The 24,256-nt window shown below is 39.7% G+C and overlaps 1 protein-coding gene across 1 annotated transcript; it reads right to left on the minus strand.

Moving 5' to 3' along the window:
- Positions 1 to 1,575: 1,575 nt before the first annotated feature.
- ankrd52a (ankyrin repeat domain 52a) lies at positions 1,576 to 22,798 on the minus strand. The gene is made up of 28 exons (XM_004560422.4): positions 22,610 to 22,798; positions 21,914 to 21,997; positions 21,745 to 21,823; positions 21,477 to 21,547; positions 21,071 to 21,271; positions 20,903 to 20,990; positions 20,632 to 20,774; positions 20,254 to 20,466; positions 19,687 to 19,765; positions 19,454 to 19,568; positions 19,195 to 19,277; positions 18,966 to 19,083; positions 18,765 to 18,833; positions 18,508 to 18,648; positions 17,303 to 17,365; positions 17,057 to 17,168; positions 16,195 to 16,266; positions 15,896 to 16,097; positions 15,687 to 15,774; positions 15,425 to 15,542; positions 14,498 to 14,717; positions 14,305 to 14,392; positions 14,143 to 14,226; positions 13,497 to 13,642; positions 13,273 to 13,355; positions 13,027 to 13,109; positions 12,558 to 12,649; positions 1,576 to 11,561 (listed from the first exon to the last, which is right to left on the minus strand). The coding sequence occupies exons 1-28, from the start codon at positions 22,634 to 22,636 to the stop codon at positions 11,290 to 11,292; spliced, it is 3,234 nt and encodes a 1,077-aa protein (XP_004560479.1). The 5' UTR covers positions 22,637 to 22,798; the 3' UTR covers positions 1,576 to 11,289.
- Positions 22,799 to 24,256: the final 1,458 nt, after the last annotated feature.

Below are 24,256 nucleotides of genomic sequence, written 5' to 3' on the forward strand. Positions count from 1 at the left end.
GGCAGTCAAGAAGACATTCTTAAAATATGAAAACAGAAAATGCTGAGGTATGCCAAATGACTGACAATGAGTTGCAATGTGTGATTCAGTTTAGTTAAATTAAATTGTATTTACAGTTCATTAACAGTCGCCTTAAGGTGTTTTATATTGTAAGGTATACACTTGGCAATAATAAAGAGAAAACCCCAACAGTCACCCCAACTCCCTGTGACCAAGCAGCTGGTGATAGCAGGAAGGAAAAACTCCCTTTACCAGGAAAAAAAAACCTCTTGCAGGACCAGTCCCAGTGAGGGGGATCCATCTGTGATGACCTGTTTAGTGTGAGGATGATGAATCCAGATTTTACGTTTTTGTCTCAATGTTTGGAGGTGGTCAGGAGAGAATTAAACAATGAATGGCTTAATTTATAACCATCAAAATGACCACAAAAAGCATACTAAGTTAAAGAATACCCGGACTAACAAACAAAAAAAACATACACACACAATGGATCACGATCCGTCATGGACTCACCTTCCCAGAGCCTAGACGTCAACAGTGTGGGGGTGACTTTGACAGGGAACAGAACACAAATTAGCCAACATCCAAAGAAGAACTTTGAATCTCTTTCAAGATGCTTATAGAACTATTCCTGAAGACTACTTAAAGACTAAAATGTGTCTAAGAGAGTTCAGGCGTCCTTTAGGAATACCAAATATTGATTTTCAATCTTGTTGGAGTTGTGCAAACTGCCTAATATACCAAATTTCAAGATATGTCTGTGCATGTAACTGAATTGCTGAAACCATTTGCCATTTTCCTAGCAAAGCATAAAGAAACGGAGGGTTGCTCCGTTCCACAGCACAGCCACACAAATATGACACGATTCTTTCTCAGCCGTGAAAGAACATGATGTTATATTTAGGACAGAAGGTAAACAGGAAGGGGGAAAAAAAAATAGGTAGAAATATCCAGACAGAAAATGCACTTTATGCAGAGTGGGTGGATCTGGTTTAGCAGAACAGGGCGCACACTGAAATGAATGACTCAGTCTATAACAGTGTGAGTGCATGCTCCTCCAACACTGACACTGTGTCATTGAACTGCACTGGTACTCTTATAAATATGTGAGGAAACTTAGAGCTAGTTACAGCAATATTCACATTACTTTTGCATGCAAGTCAGTCATTTTATTACATTAGTTTCTTATGAAACTAGTGGTTCAATCTCGTATAAACTCCAGCAGATCAATATTTTAATGTCGCTTGTTACTGTATTTTGCACAAAAACAAACACTTTAAGAAGTATATAAATTCCTTATGAGTAACACACAAAGGTCAAAGTCCAATACACTCCCATCATACTACTATAAAATGCGAGCTAACAGTGGTGGTAAAAACAGTCAAGTTCTTTGCTTTGTCAGTTCCTCATTTGAGTTGAGAAACCTCAAGCCTCAAGTAGATTCTCACATACACACACATTAAAAGGTTTAAAATGTCTTCTCAGCTATATGTTTTTTTTCTTGGGTTCCTAGTTTGAAAGACACTGCAGAAAACACAACACACGAAAAACATAAATAACTCCAGACTCAAGAAATATTTAGCAATAGCACTTTATTGAACACAAACAACCCTAAGCCACAATACTGAATGACGAGACCAATTGGCTGCAGCAAACATTTTATAAAATAGATTCAGGTTTAATGTCACTAAATTGTTTTTTTTTTTCCTTTTAACGTCAGAAAGACAGATGCAGGTTTTTCCAAAACAGTGAATGATCTTTTACATATTTAACATTTCTGTAACAAATTATCATTCACATGTTCACACAAAGGAATAACAAGGCAAAGTGCTTTCAGGATTGCATTGTCGAAAAAAATTAAAATAAAACAAAAACAGAAAAATGAATGGCTTGAGGTTAAAGGTGAGACGGTGGGTGAGAGGGGAAGGGTGGGGGAGTTGGGCTGGTCCTGTTTTAGAGTAGGCATGGGTGAGCTGTTGGGTGGGTGTGAGGGTGGTGGGATGGTGGGGCCTGGTCTGAAAAACCTCAAACCTTTCACCTTTGTCCCGTACCCCTTTGTAGTCAAAACTGGATGTAAAATGTTGGGGCAGTGCGGAAACAAGACGCCTGTGTAGCAGAATTTGGTACAGAGTGGACAGATGGATTCAAAGGCATACGGCTCGAGGGGCTCAAACTCATCCACATTTACAAATACACCTTACTATCATCCCTGTGACAACCTGTGATATCATTACAACTGTAGGGGGGAGAAAAAATAAAAATAATGAAAATAAATAAATAAATGGCTGACCCAAAAGGAAGCTGTAAACGTTGAAATATTGTATAGCATAGGGCTAGATAGGGAAAGTATATGTATAAGAGGAAACCAAAGAAATAAATGCTGTTAAAATATAAAGCCAATGGTTATTCATTTTCTTAAAAAGATGATTCCTCTGACCATTCGCCACTGAATGTTAAAGGGGATAGACTATCATCATAATCTGCATCATAACGTTGTCTGGCTTCACATTCCAGTGGTATTTTGTCATATAAATGCTTCTCATAAATATTTTTTTTTCCAAACGTCAAATAGACAAGTACACATACAGCACAACCAAGCACACTTTATGTATAACTACCATTGCTTATGATAAATCTGTATTCCCGCACTGTGAATAAACTTTTTTTTTTTTTGTAAGTCAGAACAGGTGGAGAGACGAACAATACTCAAGGCTGCAAAACAAGGAGGTAGGAGAAATGCTACTGAAAAAACAGCAAGTGACGCTAACGCAATCGTTCACTTAAACAATTGTGACACACCAGGCTTCCTGAACCATGCTAGTGCCAACAGCTGCTAGTCCAGTTGGAGTTTGACGAGCTGTGTTTTAACAAGTGTTTGATTTTAACTTTGAATATTGACTTGGCTATTTAAAAAAAACAAAAGTGTATCTGCAGCTTTCTGACAGCTCCTGCATTGACTGGGGTAGCAGCTGTGGTGATGTACTAGTTAAAGAAATCTTAAGAGGCTCATTCATCTTTACACAAAAAAAGAAGAAGAAAAAAAAATGTCTGAATCGTGTCTTAACCCTATATTCCCAGACTGGTCATATTTCAAAATTGACTAATTTCAACTTCATTGGTCCTGTTGTCATCACAGGTCTCGAGACCGCGCTGCTGGTGATGGCATTGACTCCTTTACACACAGTAGAATAGTGTATTTGCAGATTTGTAAATGAGGTAATCAGCGTTAGGCTAAATAGGGAACCCTGTCGTTGACACACACGCCCACTTCATTCACCAGCAAAGAGAAAAAAAATAAAAATTCTCAATCAGAGGGACAGGACTGTGGAAAATTAAATCAACTTTGGAATGTTGGGTGGACAAGCCAACTTTTTTTTTTTGTTTAACTTTCTATGAAGGTGCACTGTGAAACTCTTTGATTGTAATTCATCACATGACCTGATTCAAAGTCCTTCCACTCATGATAAGAGCTCCTTTGTCATTACCCCATAATAAGCCACTCAAAAAAAAAAAAAAAAAAAAAAAAAAAAAAAAAAACACAAAACAGGCAACCCATTAATCTAGCGTTTCCTTTTTAAAACTCGCAATGACTTAAGGCTGCATCAGCAGCAGATCAACGCCTGCTTTAAGTCCAGTTGTGAGAGGATTGTTAATAGCTCGTGAGTTGCAACGAGGTGGCAACATCTACAGTGAAGCAGACTAAACATAAAAACACGGAGAAACAAAAAAGAAAGAGGGACAACCACTACTAAAATGTCACAGAACATGCAGTATACATCCTTTCCTACAGTAAGCTATTCCTAATAACACATTCAAGGGGGCTCCTAATGGGCAAATTCTTTGATATGGCTCTGCTTTAGAGTAATCAAGCTTGGTGAGAGACTACTTCTATTATGGGCTCACAGAAGGAGCATGTCGATAAGGTGCTCCGTCAGAAGATTGCTGCCTTGGTTCAACTGCACGAATGCGTTGTGTCATTCAGTTCGACGGTAAACACTGGAAAGTGTTTCGAACATTTGTTTTCCTTCGTGTAAATAAATGTTTCCCCCCAAAGACACATCTTTTGCTGGTGAAAACAAACGGCACTTTCAAGGGGAATGTTTCTCTAAAACCACAATCACAGGACCTCCAAGTAACAAATTCTGAAAACACACAGGCTATACAGTAGATATAAATCTCATGAGTTTCTTAACTGTACAAGCTTTAGGCTACACACTGAAAAGGGAGGGACACGTAAGAACCCTTAATGCTTAACATTGAAAACAAATATAAGGCATTTCATATTTCCATTTATCCGCATACATCGCCGACAGCAGGTCTAAATATATTTTTTGTGTTTTTTTTGAGAAAACATTTCATTCAAGGAGGAAGAAAGGATGCATATACACATCTACACATGCAAATGAACATGTCTACACCGGCTATTAAACCAGAAGTCCAAACTACAATACCATCAAAGTCCATCCATAAGAAAGAAGAAGAAAAAATGCTCCTACTCAAATTTATCAACTTGTGCAGGGTCCTTTGTCTGAGCAGGCAGCTGTTAAAGATGTATGTCGATCACAGTTTTAAGAATGGAATATCACACACTCCACAATCAAATGCCACCTCTCTGATCACAAACAAGAGGACCACTTGAAATCCTTCATTTGCTACAGATGAGTGACTTTTGGTGTTAACAAAAAAAAGGGCATATTAAATATTTTTCCCAACTGAGGAAGCAATGATAAACAAAAGGTTATTGCACTTTTATCTTCCATTTCAAACGAGGTCAGCTTGAGAGAAGATGATCCATGCCTTAATGTCGAAGTAAGACAACAAATGTTACGTCACTCCTATAATATGATCACACTGTTATTAACACTGCACACAGCTACTACTGCAACCCTACTTGTAGTCAGTCTAGCCTAAAAATAAAAGACAAAAAACAATCTCCACAATCAAATCGCAACACAGTCACAACAAACAGTTTACCTATGTCTGATGTTGAATTCAGGTACCGCATCGTTTCACAATCTGCACTGTGAAGTTACTAACCGTCAACGAATACCCAAGAGTTGAGAAGAACAATCAGAAGAAAGCTCTGAAATTCCAGGCAATGGTCTTTCTACAGTTAATGTGTTACTGACAATCAAACCTCATGTTTCCTGCACTAGAGTTAGATGTTTTTCCTCACTTCTTTGCCTCAATTTGGTCTATAGGCTCCTTCGCTTCTTATTGTTGAGAGAGCCAGCTGAGCCCCGAGGTGCCTTCTTTGGATTTGTGCTTTCGTACTATTGATCCTCATCCATCTGATGTTTGATGTGCCCTAAATCGCATCAGTACTGTGCAAGTTATTCAGCCTCCCGAAGGGAGCAAATAGTGAAATCCAGACTAAAACTGTAGGAGTTCTTTAGAGTGTTTTGTTTGTTTTCGTTGTTTTAACTTGGATCACACTAGATTGAAGTAATAATGCTCAGTGGGAGTATGAGCCCATCTACTGTAGTCATGTATGTTCAGTGTAATTTCTCTTTCCCAATATAAGGCTTCTGGGAAATACAAATGGAAGACCGTACCTTTCGGTAGTAACAAATAAAAGGCACCATGCCAACACTGTGTTCGATATTACACAGGTCTTATTGGTGGGGGAAATTAATGACCAAGTGTTCAGGCAGGGAAGGTGGTCAAACGAGCATTAGTCATAATGTAAAACTTGTATTGTTCTGACTTACAGAGGTAAAGTTTTATAGCTACCTTCATTTCCCACCTTAACTTAGACTCTACCCTTCGCTCCACATGACTTGCGTCAGATAACAGAGTCATTGGTTGATCGTAATGAATAGAAACATGTCGCAACAGGGTTAACTAAGCTTTTCAGTTCAGTTTTCAATTCAAAAAGGAAAAAAAGAAGAATAAAAGGGCTTGTGCATGTTTAGGTTCGACATGCATATGTTGAAAAGTCACTCACACTACAAGAGAAATCTTCACAACTGGCATCAGGAAGGAAAAAAAAGAAAGAACGCCCCCGCCCCCCCAAAATCACAGAGGATAAATGTCAGCATTGTCACACAAAAGATCACTGATGAGGTAAAACTGCAGGTCCAATAAAAAGTACAAAGTGCAGTTGGCTGCCCCTTCGCAAGGTAGGAAACATGAGACATCTACTGACACTAATCAAACACTTCCGCGTAGATACATCTGATTTAGGCTGGTTTAAGCAGAATTACACAACTCACAACGAAATGGATCGAAAGATCTGAACTCTTTGTTAGCATAGCTGTACAAGCAAGAATTTCTTTTCTGTCTGAATATTTCTGAGGTACACCACTGCTCTCCCCCCACCCCCCACCCCGGTCGTTTGGCTCTAGATATTACATAAGCCAAAGTCGATTGTTTACGAGTGAACTCTGAATTCATTCACAGTGGAAAATATGGCGAGATCCCAACCACTCCGAGCAATCTCTGCACCATGGCAACCTTGAGCTATGTGCTACCTCAATTTATTTGTGTGCTTCTTGACACCCAGAGATTTTTGTAAGACCAAACAAAAGAAGGAAGAAAAAAAAAAAGAAGCCAATTTTCTTTTTCAGCAATCCAACCTAGCAGCATAACTCTGAAGGTGACAACTAAACAGGTACTGCCAGGTATCATTTTCTTTTATAGCTTTTAAGGCAAAAGGCTCAACAGTGGATCAGAGGGTTGAATTGAAATTTGCAATTTACTTCAAGTAAGAACCAAGACATCCATTGAGGCAAATCAATTCTATTCTGTATTTATACCATGCAGTTTTGGACATCAAAAATTGTTTTTTTCTCCTTGTAACACACTTTACAAACCACCTTATTTACCACAAAACCTAGGGACTGCTTTGCCAATACCAAAGGGACTAAGTATATTCTTCAAAAAATGTCCAATTATAAAATAGACTTCTAGCAACACCAATTTTTTTTTTTTTTCCAAACAGAATACTTGGTTTCAAGTATGAATATCCCATGCAAATATTTATAGCTTTTCTTTTGACTAATATAACTGGTGAAAAGCATGCAGCTCCAAACACAAAATTTATAATACTCCTGCCTATGTCTGAATATGTTACGGACTGAGTAAATGTGATTAATGTCTAAAGGCAAATCAAGGTTTCTATGGCACTAAATGGGTGTAGCTTAGGTGCATTTTTTTTGTCAAATATAGGCTATTTAACGTGTGATCGTATCTACTGAAGACCACCTTGTCCCTCTTGTTTTACTGTACTGTAAGGCAATCTCAATGGAATGGATGAATATGAATGTTGAATTCATCTGAACTCCTGTCCTCCGTTTACCTTGTAGGCTACACTCCACACAATATGTATAGAGAAAGAAAAGTGATATTTCACAACAGTAAGCCTATACACCAATGATGATGCCAAAAGAAATATCCAGACTTTCGATGCAGGAAGACTACTACACACACAGTATAATATGCAGAGAATCATTTTACTACATGCTACCTGTATAATCATATCTATGCAAGACAAATGAAGAGCAACAGTTTAAAGTCGGGAGAAAGCAATTTGTCCTGCTCTAAACTGACCCTACATTCATTTCAGTCAGAAAATTCATGGCTCAGATTTGATGGTCAGACTGTAAACTGCTTGAATGCATAAATCCATTGCTGCTTTACTAAGAGGGGTTTCCCCCCTTAACACATTTTGGCAATCAGGCCTTTTTTTTTGTGACCAAAGATTATGACATCTAACCCGCATTTAAATCTTCCATTGGCATTTATGCTTTGATTTACTAAACTGGCCTAAATGGATGGCAGTGCAATATTTGTGCTGCACACTATTACACACGCACGTGCGCTATTGCTACAAGTGGACCTTTCATTGCTTTCCGTTTCTGACTCCAGATATATTGTATATGCTCCATTTGTTTAATCGTTGCTATATCAAAATCGTGATCTAGCTCCGTGCACAATCATTCAGTTATTACTGGTACACACAAATAATAATTATAATAATAATGAAAAAAAAAGCATGTATAAGAACACTGTAATAAAACAAAAGGATTCAGTTACGACTTGTATAGTTGCAAGGGGCAATGGCTCCATTTACTAGTCAGATATGGACATCACAAGAGGCAAGCAAAAAAAATTTTTAAAAAAGGACACCCCTGCCTGGACAGGCTGGCCTGACAGCACCTACTGATGGCAGAAAGAGTATGCAGTTTTTGAGGAGCCTGCCTGAGGTGTTTAAAAATCATTGGACTGACTTTAAGTGACTTAGACCAGAGTCTATCGTCAGCAGTAGGCTGGGTAATGTAACCATATCACGCTGCTGGGCCATGCACCCAGAAACCGATAACTCAAGTGAGCGGGCAGTGGACACTGTCCCCAAAAATACACCTTTTTTTTTTTTTCCTTTCTTTTTTTCCCTATTTTAAATAATGCATTGTTGGAGTACAATTTCATTGCAGCCTTTGCTTGTCTTTTTACAACCCTTCTTTCCTGTTTTCAGCAGCATTACACATGCATGTAAACATAAGTACATACATTACATCTGCTCTATTTTGCACACTTAGAACCTGAATGTACTAAAGTGCGTGCTTGACTATCTAATTAAGTGCTGTGGGATTGGGGTTAAAAAGGAATTAAATTATGGAACATCCCATCAAGAAGAAAAGTGTAGACATAATAATCCTGCAGAGATCTGATTGGATTAATAAATTCTGCCTGTTGTTTCAGCACAGATCCTGAGATTACAAAGTATGTACCTATCCCCAGTAATATTATATTGGTTCTCGAGAAAACTATAAACTAATCAAGAGAACGAAGGCCGGGGTTCACCAATTAGTTTCGCGTCATTTCAGTCAGTTATAGAGGTTGTATTAAATGCAAACTATGAATCATGAACTCAGAAATCACTGCCCTAACGTGTACTATTGTCAGTTTTAGAAAACCAAGTTAAATACAATTATACGAAAGTGTTTTTGTAAGATGTATTTAACAACATAGCCTAGCCTAGGTCCTCATCTCTCATCCAGTCAACTAACGTGTGCAATTGTGCCACTTCATTACCTGTGGATATGAAGTTATCGCGCCAATGAAAACAATCTGACTCAGTGTAATTTAACCACCAGCCGATGGTTTTTAAAAATAAAAACAACAACAAAATAGCATAGGTACAACATCTAAAAGTCACAAACAGCTCTAGTGGTCCGGTACAATCATCTTTAGTATGCTTAGTACCAGAAAATGGGGTGAAGAGACAAAAAAAATGAACACAAAAAAAGCACATATTTGGATTTCTGCTATTCCTGAAATCTAAATAACAGGTATTGGCCTAAGCAAAGATCCCTCTTTTTCCTCTTAGCCCTATTTGATTCTATTAGGGATTTCAAACTCCCTGGTCTTTGATAATGCCGGGACACAAAGATAAGCCGGGCAGTTTTATTCCCACTAGATACTGTGGTTTAATGCTGTTCCAATCAAATTGGTGGAGACATGATTGGTCTCAGGGCTCGTCATTCTCTGCCATTAAGCAATCCAACTGAAATGATGTGTTACGTACGGAAGGCATGGGTCAAAAAGGCATTTCATGAGATGCCATAAAGGCAATCCAGTGCATTTGTGTTGACACTGACAGTAAAATGCCCGGCACACAGAGCCATTCGTTTAGTCTTTAGGTTATTTTTCCATGAAATATTAAAAAAAAAAAAAAAAACTAACCCCCGAGAAAAAAAGAAAAATCAAAACACATTCCAGGGAAACAAAAGCCCTTGTGACAGTGATTGTCTATTCAATAACGCCAAACAAAAGAAGGCCAAAAGAAAATATTGCTTGAAAACTGCCCAATAAAAATAGCAGACAATACTCCTTAATCTGTTCTAATTGATCAGCGTTTACCGGTTGACCTATAAGCTATTAGATGCTTAAGACTAGTTCATCAGCTCCGAGAAATACTCCTTTAGAGAGAGCTTGTTAAAACCGCAATGCTGATGGCCAGTTCAACTTCAGAAACACAAAGAGCAAAAACATCATTAGCGCCAAAACCCAAAATTGATCACTCTTTTCAACAATCAGGTCATTCAGATTCTAAAATCTTTTCCTTAAAAACACTGTTAAAGAGATGGGAAATAAATTGAAATGGCTTGTTCACTTATGTGCTCAGATATATGATGCTTTGATGAGGTGTTGTTGGCAGATATTACTAGTAAAGCCTTCATCTAGAATAAACAAGGCCTCAGTCAGTCACTATCCTACAGTAGTTCTCTAGTCCTACAAAAAGAGAACATTAGGCCTACGGACCCTGGGTGAAGATGAAGCAGCTGCTAAACGAGTTGACGAGGTATATCGAGATCTATTGTCTTTCTCTATACAGTACAGTTCATCTCAAATAAATAATTTATAGCCATAGTAGTGTTGATCAACTTTGGTCATAACTTATATGCTTAGAAACATTCTAGCTTAACAAACACTTATTTAGCATCTTTAAAAAAAAGTCAGCCAGCATTAAGAACAGATCGATGTTACGATGCTGACCCGAGCATGGCTCTCCTTTGGAAGGAGAGCATGCCAATGTATTCAGCAGCATTACCAAATTATCTTAAAATGCCAAACAATTCTAGGCCGTACATTTAAAGTACACTATGGAATTAACATCTTTGTGACCCTTTTCCAAATTTGCAGATTGTACTGTAGTACACAAGCATTGCACTCTGAAGCTAAATTTAGATTTTTCCCTTGTGTGGTTCCTTCATAAAAATCTAGGCTAACGGACAATTTAAAAACAAAATTAAAAAGAAAAAAAAGAAAGTAATTACCATAAAAAACAAAGAAACTCTTTGATCATTAATTTGGGAAGGCTGTATGTTCCTCTACAAGGTCACTGCAACTGATTTAACATGATATGACTTTCTTTATAGTGAGTGATATGAAGCGAAATACAGTCGAGGATAAAGACATGCTCTTAAATGTTGGTTATATAACTATGTCAACATGATTTTAAAGGGTTAAATGATTTAGAGATGGCCAGATTGCTAGTGTTTATTTTGAATGCCACACTTTATCTGAGTGACCTTGTAGAGCAATGTGCCTCTACATATTAAGCACTATTAGGAGATGGAGGAATGGGATCTAATTGCATATTAGGTTTGACTGCACCTCAAGAGAAGACCAAACACTCACGCACACACAGACACACAAACACATACATACACAGAAAACAGACATGTGGGTGGGTGCTCTCCTGGTCCTCTGGGCCATTTTAAAGGGAGTCGCCCCCTGGTGGTGATGATGGTGATAGCAGCTGACTGAGAGGGCCGTGTGGCCTCACTCAGACAGACACCCGTCGAGGCCAACTGGTGCACCGTGACGGTCTTTGACGTAGCCGTTGTGGAGGCCGTTGCTGGGCAGCGGGGCGCAGGCGGCAGTGATGCCGCAGTGCTTCAACAAGTTGAGACCCGGGGAGGGGGAGACTGTAGGAGAGGAGCAGGAGCAGGAGGAAGGGTCCCGCTGGGGGAAAGGCTTCATGGTAGAGAGGATCAGAGCCAGGCAGTCAGCCACGTCCTTGTTGGGAGCACAGGCCAGAGCTGGGGTGTGTCCTGTTCCACATCAAAATGCACATTAGAGCATCATGTGTCAGAGATTTTCTAATCAATATTGGAACTACCGATAATTAACTAATGAAACATTTAAACAATTAAAAAGTAACTCAGTGGTACAATTTCAGAGAAATACTACATTTTCTTAATTCTAATTGCTTAGTTTGCCTCAGCTCCCCCTCTTAAAGCTCTTATTACTGACTCACTTCCAGTATATGGTTTGTTGTCCACAGGCATCGGTAAACCACTTTAATATTCAGTATAGCTCAACTTCTGAACACTCGCCTCATACATTGTTGCTTCCATCTCAGTGGCCAATCAAAATCAAGGGGTGAGACTTGCATCAACATCGTCTACAATGATCCTGTCTGTCACTGTCATCCAGCACTGAAGAAGGAAGCTTTTGTAACTAAGCAATAATAAGCACTTCAGAAAAAACCCTCTACAAATTAGATCACAGGCACACCCAGTGCAAAAGCAGCTGCCTTTGGACAATGACCCTCAGAGCACTGAAAGGCCACTGCTCACTACCTGCACAGCCACATGTATGCAAAGTCTGTGTTAGTTAGTGAACACAATGAAATGTTTTACATCTGAAGAAAGAGACATTTTGCACATTAGGTTATTAAGGTAATAGATCTTTTTCTTTCACCGCTGGCTACCTGCACATAAAGGGCCAAAATCCAATAAGTAATGGCTTTAATATCATTCCACTGCCTGCATATTTAACCCATGTGCCATTAATAAAGATCACAAGTTTCAGTAATAATATAGAGCTAAAAACAAAAAGAACACTTGGATATAATGGTAGCAGTGTTTGGTGGCCAATGCATGTTTGTTTACCAGACCTATTAAAATCTGCTTTCAACATTACTTCCCTCAAACAGTAACAAGATTAACAAAATAAATGAACTGATTAAAAATGGACTGCCTTTTGTGTTCTTATCTATAGAAAAACGAAACAAACTGAAAAATCTCAATTTCAGTGTTGCTCACCTTCCTCATCCACAGCCAGCACCGTGGCTCCTCTACTCAGCAGTGCCTGCACCACCGTAGCCAGGCCATTGCGTGCTGCAAGATGGAGGGGCCTGTGGACAAACAAGGTAGTGTGTGGGAAAATAAATAAATAAATAAATGCAAGTCATGATATTCAATAAAAGATCCATCCTAAATCCAATGCTCAGATGTAGATCCTAGTGATAGTAATTAAATTCCTGTACATCTGTTACTGCAACATGGCAAAATATCTTAACAATACAGGGGATAAATTCTACAAATTAATTAATCTAAATTAAGTAGATTCCTGCATGAAAAATGTAATATATTAACACTTTACAGTTGAAAGGGAGAAAAAAAAAAATCACGTTTGAAAAAACATGGACTATGCAGCATGTTGTGGGTGTCAGTCTAATTCCACATATACAAAAAAATCTATTGTTGGTTTAAAATGTTGCCAAGTTCTCACATTTGCAGAGCACTGTTGGTGGCATTTATCAGAGTGGGACTGTGGATCTCGCCCAAAATCAGCAGGGCGCACATCTCATGAGCCTGAGGAATAAAACAAATGACCATTAAATAAATAAATAAATAAATAAATAAAAACAATAATAATAATAATAATAATAATAATAATAATAATAAAATGTCAACAGAAAGATATTCCTTAGAGAATTCCTGTGATCTGAGGATCTTGTGAAAAACTAACGTGTACCTTGCTGCAGGCCAAGTGCAGGGCAGTGTTCCTATTCTCGTCCAGCAGTGTCAGGTCAGCCTTGGCCCGGTGAAGGAGGATGGCTGGACAACACCAAGACACAAAATTTGTTTTTGTTTTTTTGTTGCACTAATTTGCCTTTTTCTTTTTTTTATTGTTATAGAAATGTTTCACATTCTGCAACAAAAACTAAATCCCACATAAGTAACAGTTGTAGTACTTACCCACGGTGCCGCTGTGTCCCTTGTCAGCTGCTACCATCAGAGCAGAGCGTCCACTTTTGTCCACTGCATTGATGTCTGCTCCATGACGAAGCACAAGCTGAAGTCCTGCGACATCCTCAGCAAATGCAGCAGCATGCAGTGGGGTCCTATAGAGACAGGAAACAAAAAAACCCCAAAACAAACAAAACCCTGTTAAATGTCTGTGCTTACGAGCCAACTTTCCTGTCAAGCTCTTTGCGGTCAAACAGGACCAGGCTGCTGTACGTCTTTTTAAATTGTCTTTTATGCCCCCTTTATTAAAGATCTGTTTCGGATATTCCACCAAGATCTCCCAGTCGAGAATGTGGGAAAATGTTTGCCCATTTATAAACTATGTAACATTTAACTCCACATCCTATCCCTATATTTTTGTTTATAGCCAAAATCACACTAAATCACAACAACAATTGCCTCAAGGTGCTTTGTACTGTAAGGTACCCCTACAAGCAGGAAACCCCAACAATAACCACAATTTGGTAACCACAATTGCTCCACATTGGTCATCTTTTGCACAGTCTAAAAGTCCCAGGTTTTTGTTTTTTTTTTCTAAATTGAACAAATTTATTCCTAAAAACCTGATAAAGTACTTTTCATTCTGCAGCCTCACCTTCCTTTGGCATCTCTGGTGTTAATCATGTGGACCCCAGAGGTTTCCAGCAGTCTTTCTGCAGCACCGCAGTGGCCATTCATCCTATCAGCAAGAAAACCATGTTAATGAAAAGTTAATGTTATCTAAAGGTAATTCGTTTTTCCAGACCAAGATACTCACAGAGCACAGTGCAGGGGGGTGAAAGGGTTTCCCTCTTCATGGATAAATGTTTTATATTCAAGTAAAACCTCCAAACAGTCTTCATGCCCTGAGAACAAACACACAAACACACATTTAACATTAGAGACAACAGATGTGACAGTGATTATGTGTAACATTAATGTTTGGGGATTAGGCATTAAACTGAGCAAACCTTTGTAAGCAGCCCAGTGTAATGGGGTGTATTGTTTGTTGTCCAGCAATTTATCTTGTGGGTCTGTTTCCATGGCGGCCTGCACCAGACTGGCCAGGATCTTTGTGTGGCCTCTGGATGCAGCATAGTGCAGCGGTGTCCTACCCTTGGTGTCCCGACATAAAGCAGAAGCTTTGTGCTCCAGCAGGGCTGTCACACACTCATCATGACCCAACACAGCCTGTGCAACGAAAAACAATGGGGAATGAGCTAAACTTCAATGTCAAAAACTGAATTCAGAATATTACTTTTTTTTTTCCCCTTTACATTTTACTTCCAAGGAGCCAGACTTTTTCTAAAGTGGTCTTGAACGATAGTATAGTTCTCCAGGCTTTCCAAAGGTCTTTCAAAGTTTTGTTTGGATACTGGCTGCTTTTTCCATTCATTTTTAGTTCAGTGCTTGTACGTGACCAAGTTTTGTTTTTTGTTTTTTCTTTAAAAAAAAAAATTAAAAAAAAATGCCAAAGACAACACAATCTAACATGCATTTGGGTATTTTTGCAGCAACATGCATTTGCATAGGACTAACAGGTGAAAACTTTGTGCATCTGAGTAGTGTCCAGTTTATAAAACATTTGATGACAATTTTACAACTGGAAAAAAGAAAAAAAAAAAAAAATAGGGAGAAAATCCATCAAAGAGCTGAAACAGGACCAGAAAGATGCACCTGGCATTGTCATTGTCATTAGAATTTTCAAACAGGGGCACATGTTAAAAACCAGCTTTATAGTTACAATGTTGTTTTTGTTTGTTAATAACAACTTCCAAGTTTAATGGCAACATTTAAATTACTATATTTCAAACAGAGATGGCATTTAGGAGTATTCCAGCTTTCTGTCACAGTCCAAAGACATGCATGCTAGGTTAACTGTTGTTTCTTTGACCTACCCCTCTGTGCAAAGCTGTGCTGCCTCTCTTGTCCTTGGCATCTGGCAGGGCACCCTTCTCTAGCAGGAAGTGGACACAGTCAGTGTGTCCTCCGAGAACAGCCAGCATCAGAGGGGTCCTGGATGGGGACAAAAGCAACAAAAAATACACTTTAGCACTGGATGTTCACTCGTCAAGTTAGCTTTAAGCATTAAAAGTTTTTTGAAGCTGAATGAAAAAATAAATAAAAATAAAATAAAAATAAAAATATAAAACAACTCACTGGCCAAATTTGTCTGCCATGTTAGTGAGATCTCCCTCCTCCCCATAATCAATCATCATGCGCAGGCAGTCAGAGTGTCCATTCACAGCTGGAATGTAATAAGATACAAAAGAACAATTACAAGGTAAAAACAAAAACGAAACACAAAATCGACTTGTGGGAAAGAATCACAAACATTGCTGTATCAAGAAATCTTCCAGCTCAGATACCTGAAACATGAATTGGAGTCCACATGAGGCGGTTGTCATTGAGGAGACAGGAAGCCCCCTGGGCCAATAGCACCTCCACACAGCGTGCGTAGCCTTTCTGTGCAGCCAAGTAGAGTACAGAACGGCCTGCAGCGTCCTGCATGTCCACATATGCTGCTGTCTCCGTGAGCACACGCAAAGCCTGCCAGTGGCCCTTATCAGCCTGAACGAGCAGAGGAAGGTAGTCACAATTTTGCATTTAGTTAAGATTATGAAGCTGAAGATGAGCAGAAGTGACTGCAAGTGAGTGCAACACTTACAGCAAGATGCAGTGGACTGACTGGAATGCTGCTCTCTATGTCTCCTAGTGCATTAAAGGACATCTCCAAGAGCTGAAAGCAAGGCAGAAGAATTGATGTTGTGTAATTTAGGAAAGAAACTGTTAAGTCTAATTGTTGAATGTTGCCATTGTGTTTCTTAAATTTGTACAGTCTTAGTTTAAGCAGTAGGATCAAAGCCATTCCTTTGATCCTGACCACCTCTCCAGCCACTCTGTGCTGGGGGAGGTTTTATTGTAGATACATCCTAACTTGAAGATCTGTTTGATGTTTGGTAGAGCTTCCTACCCTTTGTATGGTTTCACTGTGTTATCTTTGGTAAACCATACATTGGGTGTGGGGGAAGACTACCCTCTTTATGACCAAGGATGTTGTTCCTGCTTTTAGGTTTTATGACCCTTTGACCAACACACACACACACACACACATTCTCACATAACACACACACACACACACACTCAGTGTATACATTTACATACAGTGCCTTGTCTTTGTAACCAAAGGGGGGTTGCAAGGGGAGGTGTTTTGTAAACTATTGTTTGAAGTTTGTCAATAAAAGGCGGCGAGAGGAGGCCACCAGTGTGGTCATTTCAACGTGCTGGTCACAGACGAGAGGCCTCCCTTGCGCAAGAAATCGAACGTTGTTGCCTTGCTTTTCTTTCATGGGAATAAGTCTTAGATACAGCGGGGTCTGAGTTTAGACCCAACAGAAACTAGTAAAAGAAAATGTTACATAAATTGTCATTAGCCTCATGAACTAATCCCCAACCTGATGCAAAACGTGTGAGATGACTGATTAATCTATGGGCCAAGTTATTTGGTGAGTTCAAAACAGGAAACTCACCAGCTCCAGATTCTGTTTGTTGCCATGGTAAGCTGCATAGTGAACAGCACTGTAACCCTTTGAATTCACCATTGATGGATCAGCACCATTGTCCAAAAGATGCTCCAAGCAGCTGTTATTAGAAGAAGAAAAAAAAGACATAAAGAAGACATGTAATTTGCCTACAATTAACCGGTTATGGTCAGGTGATGAAAAGACAAAAAAAACAAAAACCCCAAAAAAACAAAAAACAAAACCAGAACTTACAAGTATGACTCCTTTGCCTCATCCTCATCATTCTGATGGCTCCCAGAAAAATGACGATCAACTCTGAAACAAACGAGAAATGCTTCCATTTAGTCAAACTTTCCTAAATTATGCTGTGACGTGGTTAAAACTTAACTTCTCAAACTTGATGGTTCATATGGGTCATATATAGAGTCATATTTGTCTGTATAGGCTGGCGAGAACAGTTTATCCGATACAGAGGAAAACGTAGTGTCTGCTGTGAGTAGTGCTCAGACCTTAACATGGAGAAACAAAATAATTCTTCCACAAACACATGGCACAAAATACCAGATCCACCTCAACAAGTGTACACCTGCATTTAAAGGGTGCAGGACCGTGAAGACAGCCGGTTTGAAAGAGGAGTAAACGAGGGACCACATCCACTGTGAACAACCATCGTTTAGAGGTGGTGGATTATGACACCACTTATCAGCCACTGATGATTCAGTTTTGAGATGCCTTCCCAGGCATTTCAACCCCATCTCACACCTTGCATCAAAGTGTGAGCTGCTGTTTTAGAACACCCAAATACCTAAAACAACCATCACATGTTTGAGAACTGAAGAAGCTTCTTGGACTGGGGTCTCAAACTTGTGGCCCACGTGAAAAAACATAATGCAGTTTGGCCCTTGAAGTTACTTTTTTTTGTTAGGGAGGATTTGTTTGTTGTTAAGTGCAATGTTAAAATAAGTTCTTTAAAAAGCAAAAAAAAATATTTAATATGAAGGCAATATGAGCAGAATGTACAAACATGTTGAGGGATTGGCTGTGTTTAGTCCAGTGAAAAAGTTATTTGTAAAGAAAAAATTTTCACTAGCAGTCAAAAACTAACGTGTACACTTCGGCCTGTGCTTTTATTTTGTTAAATACGAACAAAATTATAGCAGAAGTGCTGCCATGTGTAAGGCCAGAAAGAGAGTACCAATTTGTTTATTTGGTAGTTAGTAAAGTGGCCCTCACATGAGATGACAGTGCCAGCAGTAGCCTACAGCTCATTTAAGTTTGAGACCCCTGCTTTTGGATGAGAGGCAAAATAACGTATCTATATTACAAGTTTTTAAAATCAGCCAGCCATTTTTCTAAAATAACAGTTGACTTTTTGACTTGGGCTGAATTTGGTAGCTTGTATTGACTCGGTCTTTTCAAACAGAAAACAGAGAGAAGGAGATTAACAAGTGTCTAACCTGCTGAAGGCTTGAGAGGCAGCAGAATAGTGCAGGGGAGTACAGCCTGTCTGGTCAGGCTCGTTGACCTCAGCGCCAGCGCTCACCAGGGTCACAGTGCACTGGTACCTCCCATTAGCAGCCGCATAGTGCAACGGTGTCCTGCAGACAGAAAAAAGTCCTCACTTTGAATTCTAACCTGTGTTGAGTATGCAGGACATGATACTCAGATGCTGTTTAAAACCAGATGACACCTGAACAAGATGAGCAGGACTCACCTTCCCATTATGTCCCTCTTATTCAAGTCGGTACCGCTACTTAAAAGCAAGTTCAGACATTCAACATTTCTGGAAAAAAAACAAAAAAAAAAAAAAGATCATGAGAATAAATGAAATGGAAGTAAACAATTTAATGTAATGCATGTGCAACATTTCTGCTCATTTTAATATTTTAGTGTTAAACCAGATTCTGCATCTCACCCTCCAGAGGCAGCAGCGTGTAGACAGGTCCTCCCAAAGTTGTCAGGGGTGTTTATGTCAAACCCAGCTGATAGTACATGCTCTTTACTCATAGATGAAACTATACTATACAGCTGACCTGTGGGGCAATGAGCAAACAGCTGGAGGTAACAACTATCTCAAAGTAATACACAGACACAGATGGTAAGGGATTAGTGTAAAGAAGAGTGCACACATTTATTAAACAAACCTGAGGAGAGTAACTTGCGACAACAGTCTGAAAACCCGTACAGCACAGCTAAGTGCAAGGGGAACATTCCATGGATCCCACGTCTGCAAAGAAGAAACAAAACAGTCGATGGTACAAATGCATCTACTTACAACCAAGCGTCTTACATCGTGAAACATAAACTTTAATGCACCCTCATATTGGGCTATGCTTTAAACCATTTCTATAACCTCACAGTAACATTACTACATCAGCAACACCACTTAAAGTTGTCTGATACCTGGCCGTGTCTGCTCCGTTGGTCATCAGAGTGCTGATCAGCAGTTCATGGCCGTACTTAGCAGCAACGTGGAGAGGGGTATTGCCATACTTATCCACACAATCAATTTCCCCACCTGACGGAAATCAGAGTACAGGGAGTAAATCAAAGACCCATTAACAGAAGAGAAAGAGACAGTGACATGATCTTATAATAAAATAAAAATAAATATGAGACCGGACACTCTGTGTTACCATTTTGGATGAGGATCTGAGAGCGTGTAAAGCGTCCGTGAATGGCTGCCATGTGCAGGGGGCTCTTCCCTTCTTTGCTCTGCAGGGGGTAACAATCACATTTCAGGGTAGATCTTATGCATGGGGGGCATTTTTGCCTTTTTAGATAGTGGAGCAGTGAAGATAGACAGAAAAGTAGAGAGCAAGAGAGAAAGAGGGAAGACAGCCCAGACTTAAACCTGGGCCGGTGCACTCTGGCACTAGGATAAAGGCACCTATAGATTTTCGTTTGATAATTTTCTTCAACAAAAATGTGCAGTAATATTCTTATTAAGGCACTGTAAACTAGAAACTGAGAAATCATAAATGGTAAATGAAACCTTGGGACCTGGATTTCGTTTGGTTCTTTTTTTTCTTAATATTTGTATATGTTGTCAGAATGGCCAAAGGATCGAATAATCTAATCAACCCATCTACAACTATTCCAACTCTGACTCTTGCAAAGCTGCCCTAAATAAAAATGTGGAGTTTCACTACTTTCAGAAGCAGTGAAATAAAGTAAACAAGAAGAAGAACCAAAACAGCTACCTGCTGGTTGACATCTGCCCCATTGTTGACCAGCAACTCCAGACAGAGGGCACCGTTGGTGGAGACGGCAGCCAGGTGCAGAGGGGTGTAGCCACACTTGTTGGGTTGGTTAACATTAGCTCCATGGTTCACCAGCTCTGTAGCCACAGCTTCTTGCCCCATGTAGCAAGCCACATGAAGCGCAGTGTTTCCAAAGCCATTGGGCTCATCAATCTGACAATAAAACAGAACAAAACGACATCAGAATGTGCCAAAAGCCTGAAAAATAAATAAAGTGCACCCTGAGCTGCTCTCAGACGCTCACAATTTATAAACCAGACATGAGGGAAGACTACTTTGGCTTTTCTAAAGGTAAATATTTCTTGCATAGTTACTCACATCTGCCCCCATCCTAAGCAGGTACTTTACAATTTCAATGTGACCACTTGCAGCAGCAGCATGGAGAGGTGTGTAGCCCTGTTTGTCCTTGCAGCTCTTGTCAGCACTGCGCGACACCAGTAACTTCACAACCTCTAGATGCCCTGTGGATAATACAAGAAAGACACAATTCATTACAAGTTCTACTTATTTCAACAGATTAAAAGCCCAGGCCGGCACTTGTCATCATTCCTGTAAGTGCTATTTGGCAAGAAAAGTAAAACTTGCTTACCCAGGTAAGCAGCACAGTGGATAGGCTGTCTCTCCTTCTTATCGATGGCACTCAGGTTGGACCCTTTGTTCAGCAGCAGCTTAACCATCTGCAAGACAAATTGAAGGAACTTTATTGCAAAGAAAACACTATGTCCTTCAAAAACAAAGCAAATCACTTAAGCCTCACCTCCTGGAAACCACTCTGCGCCGCATGGTGCAGGGCAGTCCTGCCACTGCGATCTGCCATGTTCACGTTGCTCAGCTGGGTCAGCAGGGCCTCTGCGCAGCGCGAGGCACGGTTGGCAGCAGCCACATGCAGAGGCGTCTGCCAGAACTTGTCACGTGCATTTGCGTCAGCTCCGCGCCTCAGCAGCAGACCCACTGCCCTCTGGGAAGAGGGAAGCAATCACCACAGCTTAAGGTGCATATCACATCTGCAGCTTCCCACATTTAATTTAGTGCAGTTCATGAGTGTGTAAGTCTAAATAAGAATTATAATCTCTGTAAATTAATACATAAAAGACTTAGATGATGAGGTCATCTGACTGGGAAATCATCAGTCTTAAACGAAAAAAAGGAAATACATTGCTTACGTCATTCCTGGAAGCAGCTGCCCTGTGCAAGGGGGTCAACCATATATGGTCTTTAGCATTTACACTGGCACCTGTGATACAGAAACAGAAACACTATTACATACTATATTACATAGTAGATTTTAATTATATTTCAGGTGATACAGAGGTCGAGTGAACCAAGAATGAGCAAGCTTATTTTTGTGGAACAATGATCAGGTGTTAGGATTACTTGCTAACAGAGGTGACCAATAGTTAATGCACAGATAGATGGACGCAATTCAGTCACCTGATTCAATGAGGAGGTCCATTATATGGACGTCTCCCACACAGGCAGCAGCATGAAGTGGCGTACGACGCTCTTGGTCCTGATATGCGGGGGGAAAAAATTAAAAGGTATTTTTTTGGGGGTAACGTCCTTCAAAATCATGATCATGGTAACTGAATCTGCTTCATACCAGTGCATTGACATCCTCCTTTTTGTGCAATAATAGTTGAACTTCTTCAGCATTGCGACTGAAGATGGCCTGGACCAGAGGAGGCTGCAATACAGGAACATCAGTCAAATTACGTTGCAAATAACGTTGCAAAAAAATTACGTGCTGACTCTTATACGACCATCACACATCATCTACGTCTCATCTGAGGAGGTTAAACCATCGTTAAAGCCGTCAACTGCGCAGTGGAGAGGTTAAATGTACTCCCGTGACATTAAATGTTTCACTGAATATTTTTACTGTGTGTAACTGAATGGGTTTCTTGTTTGCTTCCAGCAGATACACCAAGCCTTTGGCTGAGGCCTATAGGCCATTTTTACTTACGTCAGCTAGCCAAATGGCTTCTGTTAGCTAATTCTGCAACAGAGCTGGCCCTGACCCAGACCAGGGCCTAAACTACACCATCAAAAAAATTAAAAAGTAAAACAAAAAAACCCCTCACAGATTAACATTTAAAAGACGAAGATTGCTAATCTTTTCAAATAATACCATTACCATGCGAATATCCGGCTAAATATGCATGCACCCGCCGCGAGCTAATAATGAAAGCAAGCCGTTCGGCGGAGAAGACGTAGTATGTTGCGCACAAGAGCAGAGTCTCTCCCAGCAAATAGACTGCGCCACAGCACAAATTCGGAGCGCTTTCTTCCAGCGTACCTGGTCTGCAATATTGAGTACTCCCATCTCCCAAACTCAGCCAGGACGGAGCTCCTTCATGAGGATAAAACTTCGAGGTATATTGTGGTGCGCTACTGTGTCCTCTTCTTAGACTACACCCATAGCTGATTGCAAACAGAAATACGGTCTCGGTCTGTCACTGTTGTTGTCTGTATCCAGTGTCTGGTCTGCTGATACTGGCTACGACTGTGCGGGTCCGCCTACAGGCGTGGCGGTCTGTTTTCGTCTCCTCGGATAAAATGGCGACACCGTGCGGCAAAAGAACGGTAAAACAGTCCGGCGGTGTGACGTCTGTGGCATGGAAACTTGATTCTGCCACCGAAAAAAAATGTTTTTAAACTTGGAACCTACAAGTTAAAATTTCGGTTAACTTACTCAGTAAGTCGAAATTTCGACTTAGCTCTGCATGACAAAAGAAAAAAAAAAATACAACCACTGAAAAACAAAAAAGTTCCACTAATTTCAGGTTATTTCAAACTTTTGACTTAAGAACTCAAAATTTAAAGTAAATTTCTCAATTGTGAGTTATTTTGAAATAGTAGCCAACTCTTTATGATAAATAAATAACCTGACATTTTGAGATATTATCCCCAAATTTTGAATTATGGATGGTAAAAGTGTTCTATTTTGGGGGATTTGGGGGATTTTTTATTCAACGGTTGAAGAAAACCCCCCAAAACACCATCTGTGGTGGTTACAGTTTAAATACAATAACACTTTATCGCATTGATTAGTCATGTATTCCCTTTTCTATCACTATAACTTAAAACATTAATTCCATCATATTGTTCTGCCCGCTAACTGGCTTTTGGCTGTCACTGCAGAGCCATATCCATGCAAATCTCCATTTCAGTTAAAGGGAGTTCTACTTTTTGTAAAACAAGAGCCAATAAAAAGTACGACATCTCCATTTCCATGTGTGAGAGTGAAACTGAAGTGAAAAATCACAGATGAAAAAAAGTAATGTAGGCCTTGGGTGTAATAATTAAGATCAAGTTAAATATCCAGATTTGCTGGATATTCGTCCAGGCTACAATGGTAAACAGTAAAATAAGCCTAGAAATTATTGACTGTTATTTTTTATTTAGCTTGAGGACCTTTGTTTTTAAACGTGATCTATCTCCCCTCTGTTATCGTTCTCGCCTTCACTGCCTCTGTTCCTTGCAGCTTCACTGTTACTGTCTCTATCGCATTCACACACTGTGTTCTGTCTTCTACTGACTTTCATTCTCTCCAGTGCTACTCTCCATCCGCTTCCTACTCACACTACAGATGTCTTCCACAAACAACATATTCCACGGAAGACTGGAGATTCCTCCCTGACCTCATCTGTCAACCTGTCCATCACCAATGCAAAAAAGAAAGATCTCAGAACCCCACCCCCACTTTCATCCTATCTGCCACTCCTACCACACACAACAAACAAACACTTGAACCCTGTTTATACAGTCTCACGGCATTTTGTTCAGGATATATATATATATATATATATATATATATATATATATATATATATATATTGTTATACTAATATAAAAGTGCTTTCGTAAGTTAAGTAAAATAAAACAAAATAAAAATATTTTTTCCCCGCCGTTAACCTCCTGTAGAGTAGGGGGCGGCATTTCT

The sequence above is a fragment of the Maylandia zebra genome, linkage group LG20 (assembly GCF_041146795.1).
Source record: "Maylandia zebra isolate NMK-2024a linkage group LG20, Mzebra_GT3a, whole genome shotgun sequence".
Classification (NCBI taxonomy): domain Eukaryota; kingdom Metazoa; phylum Chordata; class Actinopteri; order Cichliformes; family Cichlidae; genus Maylandia; species Maylandia zebra.

What these genes read in the sequence shown, in the direction of transcription:
- ankrd52a (XM_004560422.4), bottom strand. Translation starts at nt 22,636, where the DNA reads ATGGGAGTACTCAATATTGCAGACCAG. An exon ending in GGGCAGATGTCAACCAGCAG is followed by an intron (nt 19,766 to 20,253) that starts GTAGCTGTTTTG and finishes TACCCCCTGCAG; the next exon opens with AGCAAAGAAGGGAAGAGCCC. An exon ending in ACAAACAGAATCTGGAGCTG is followed by an intron (nt 16,267 to 17,056) that starts GTGAGTTTCCTG and finishes CCTTGCTTTCAG; the next exon opens with CTCTTGGAGATGTCCTTTAA.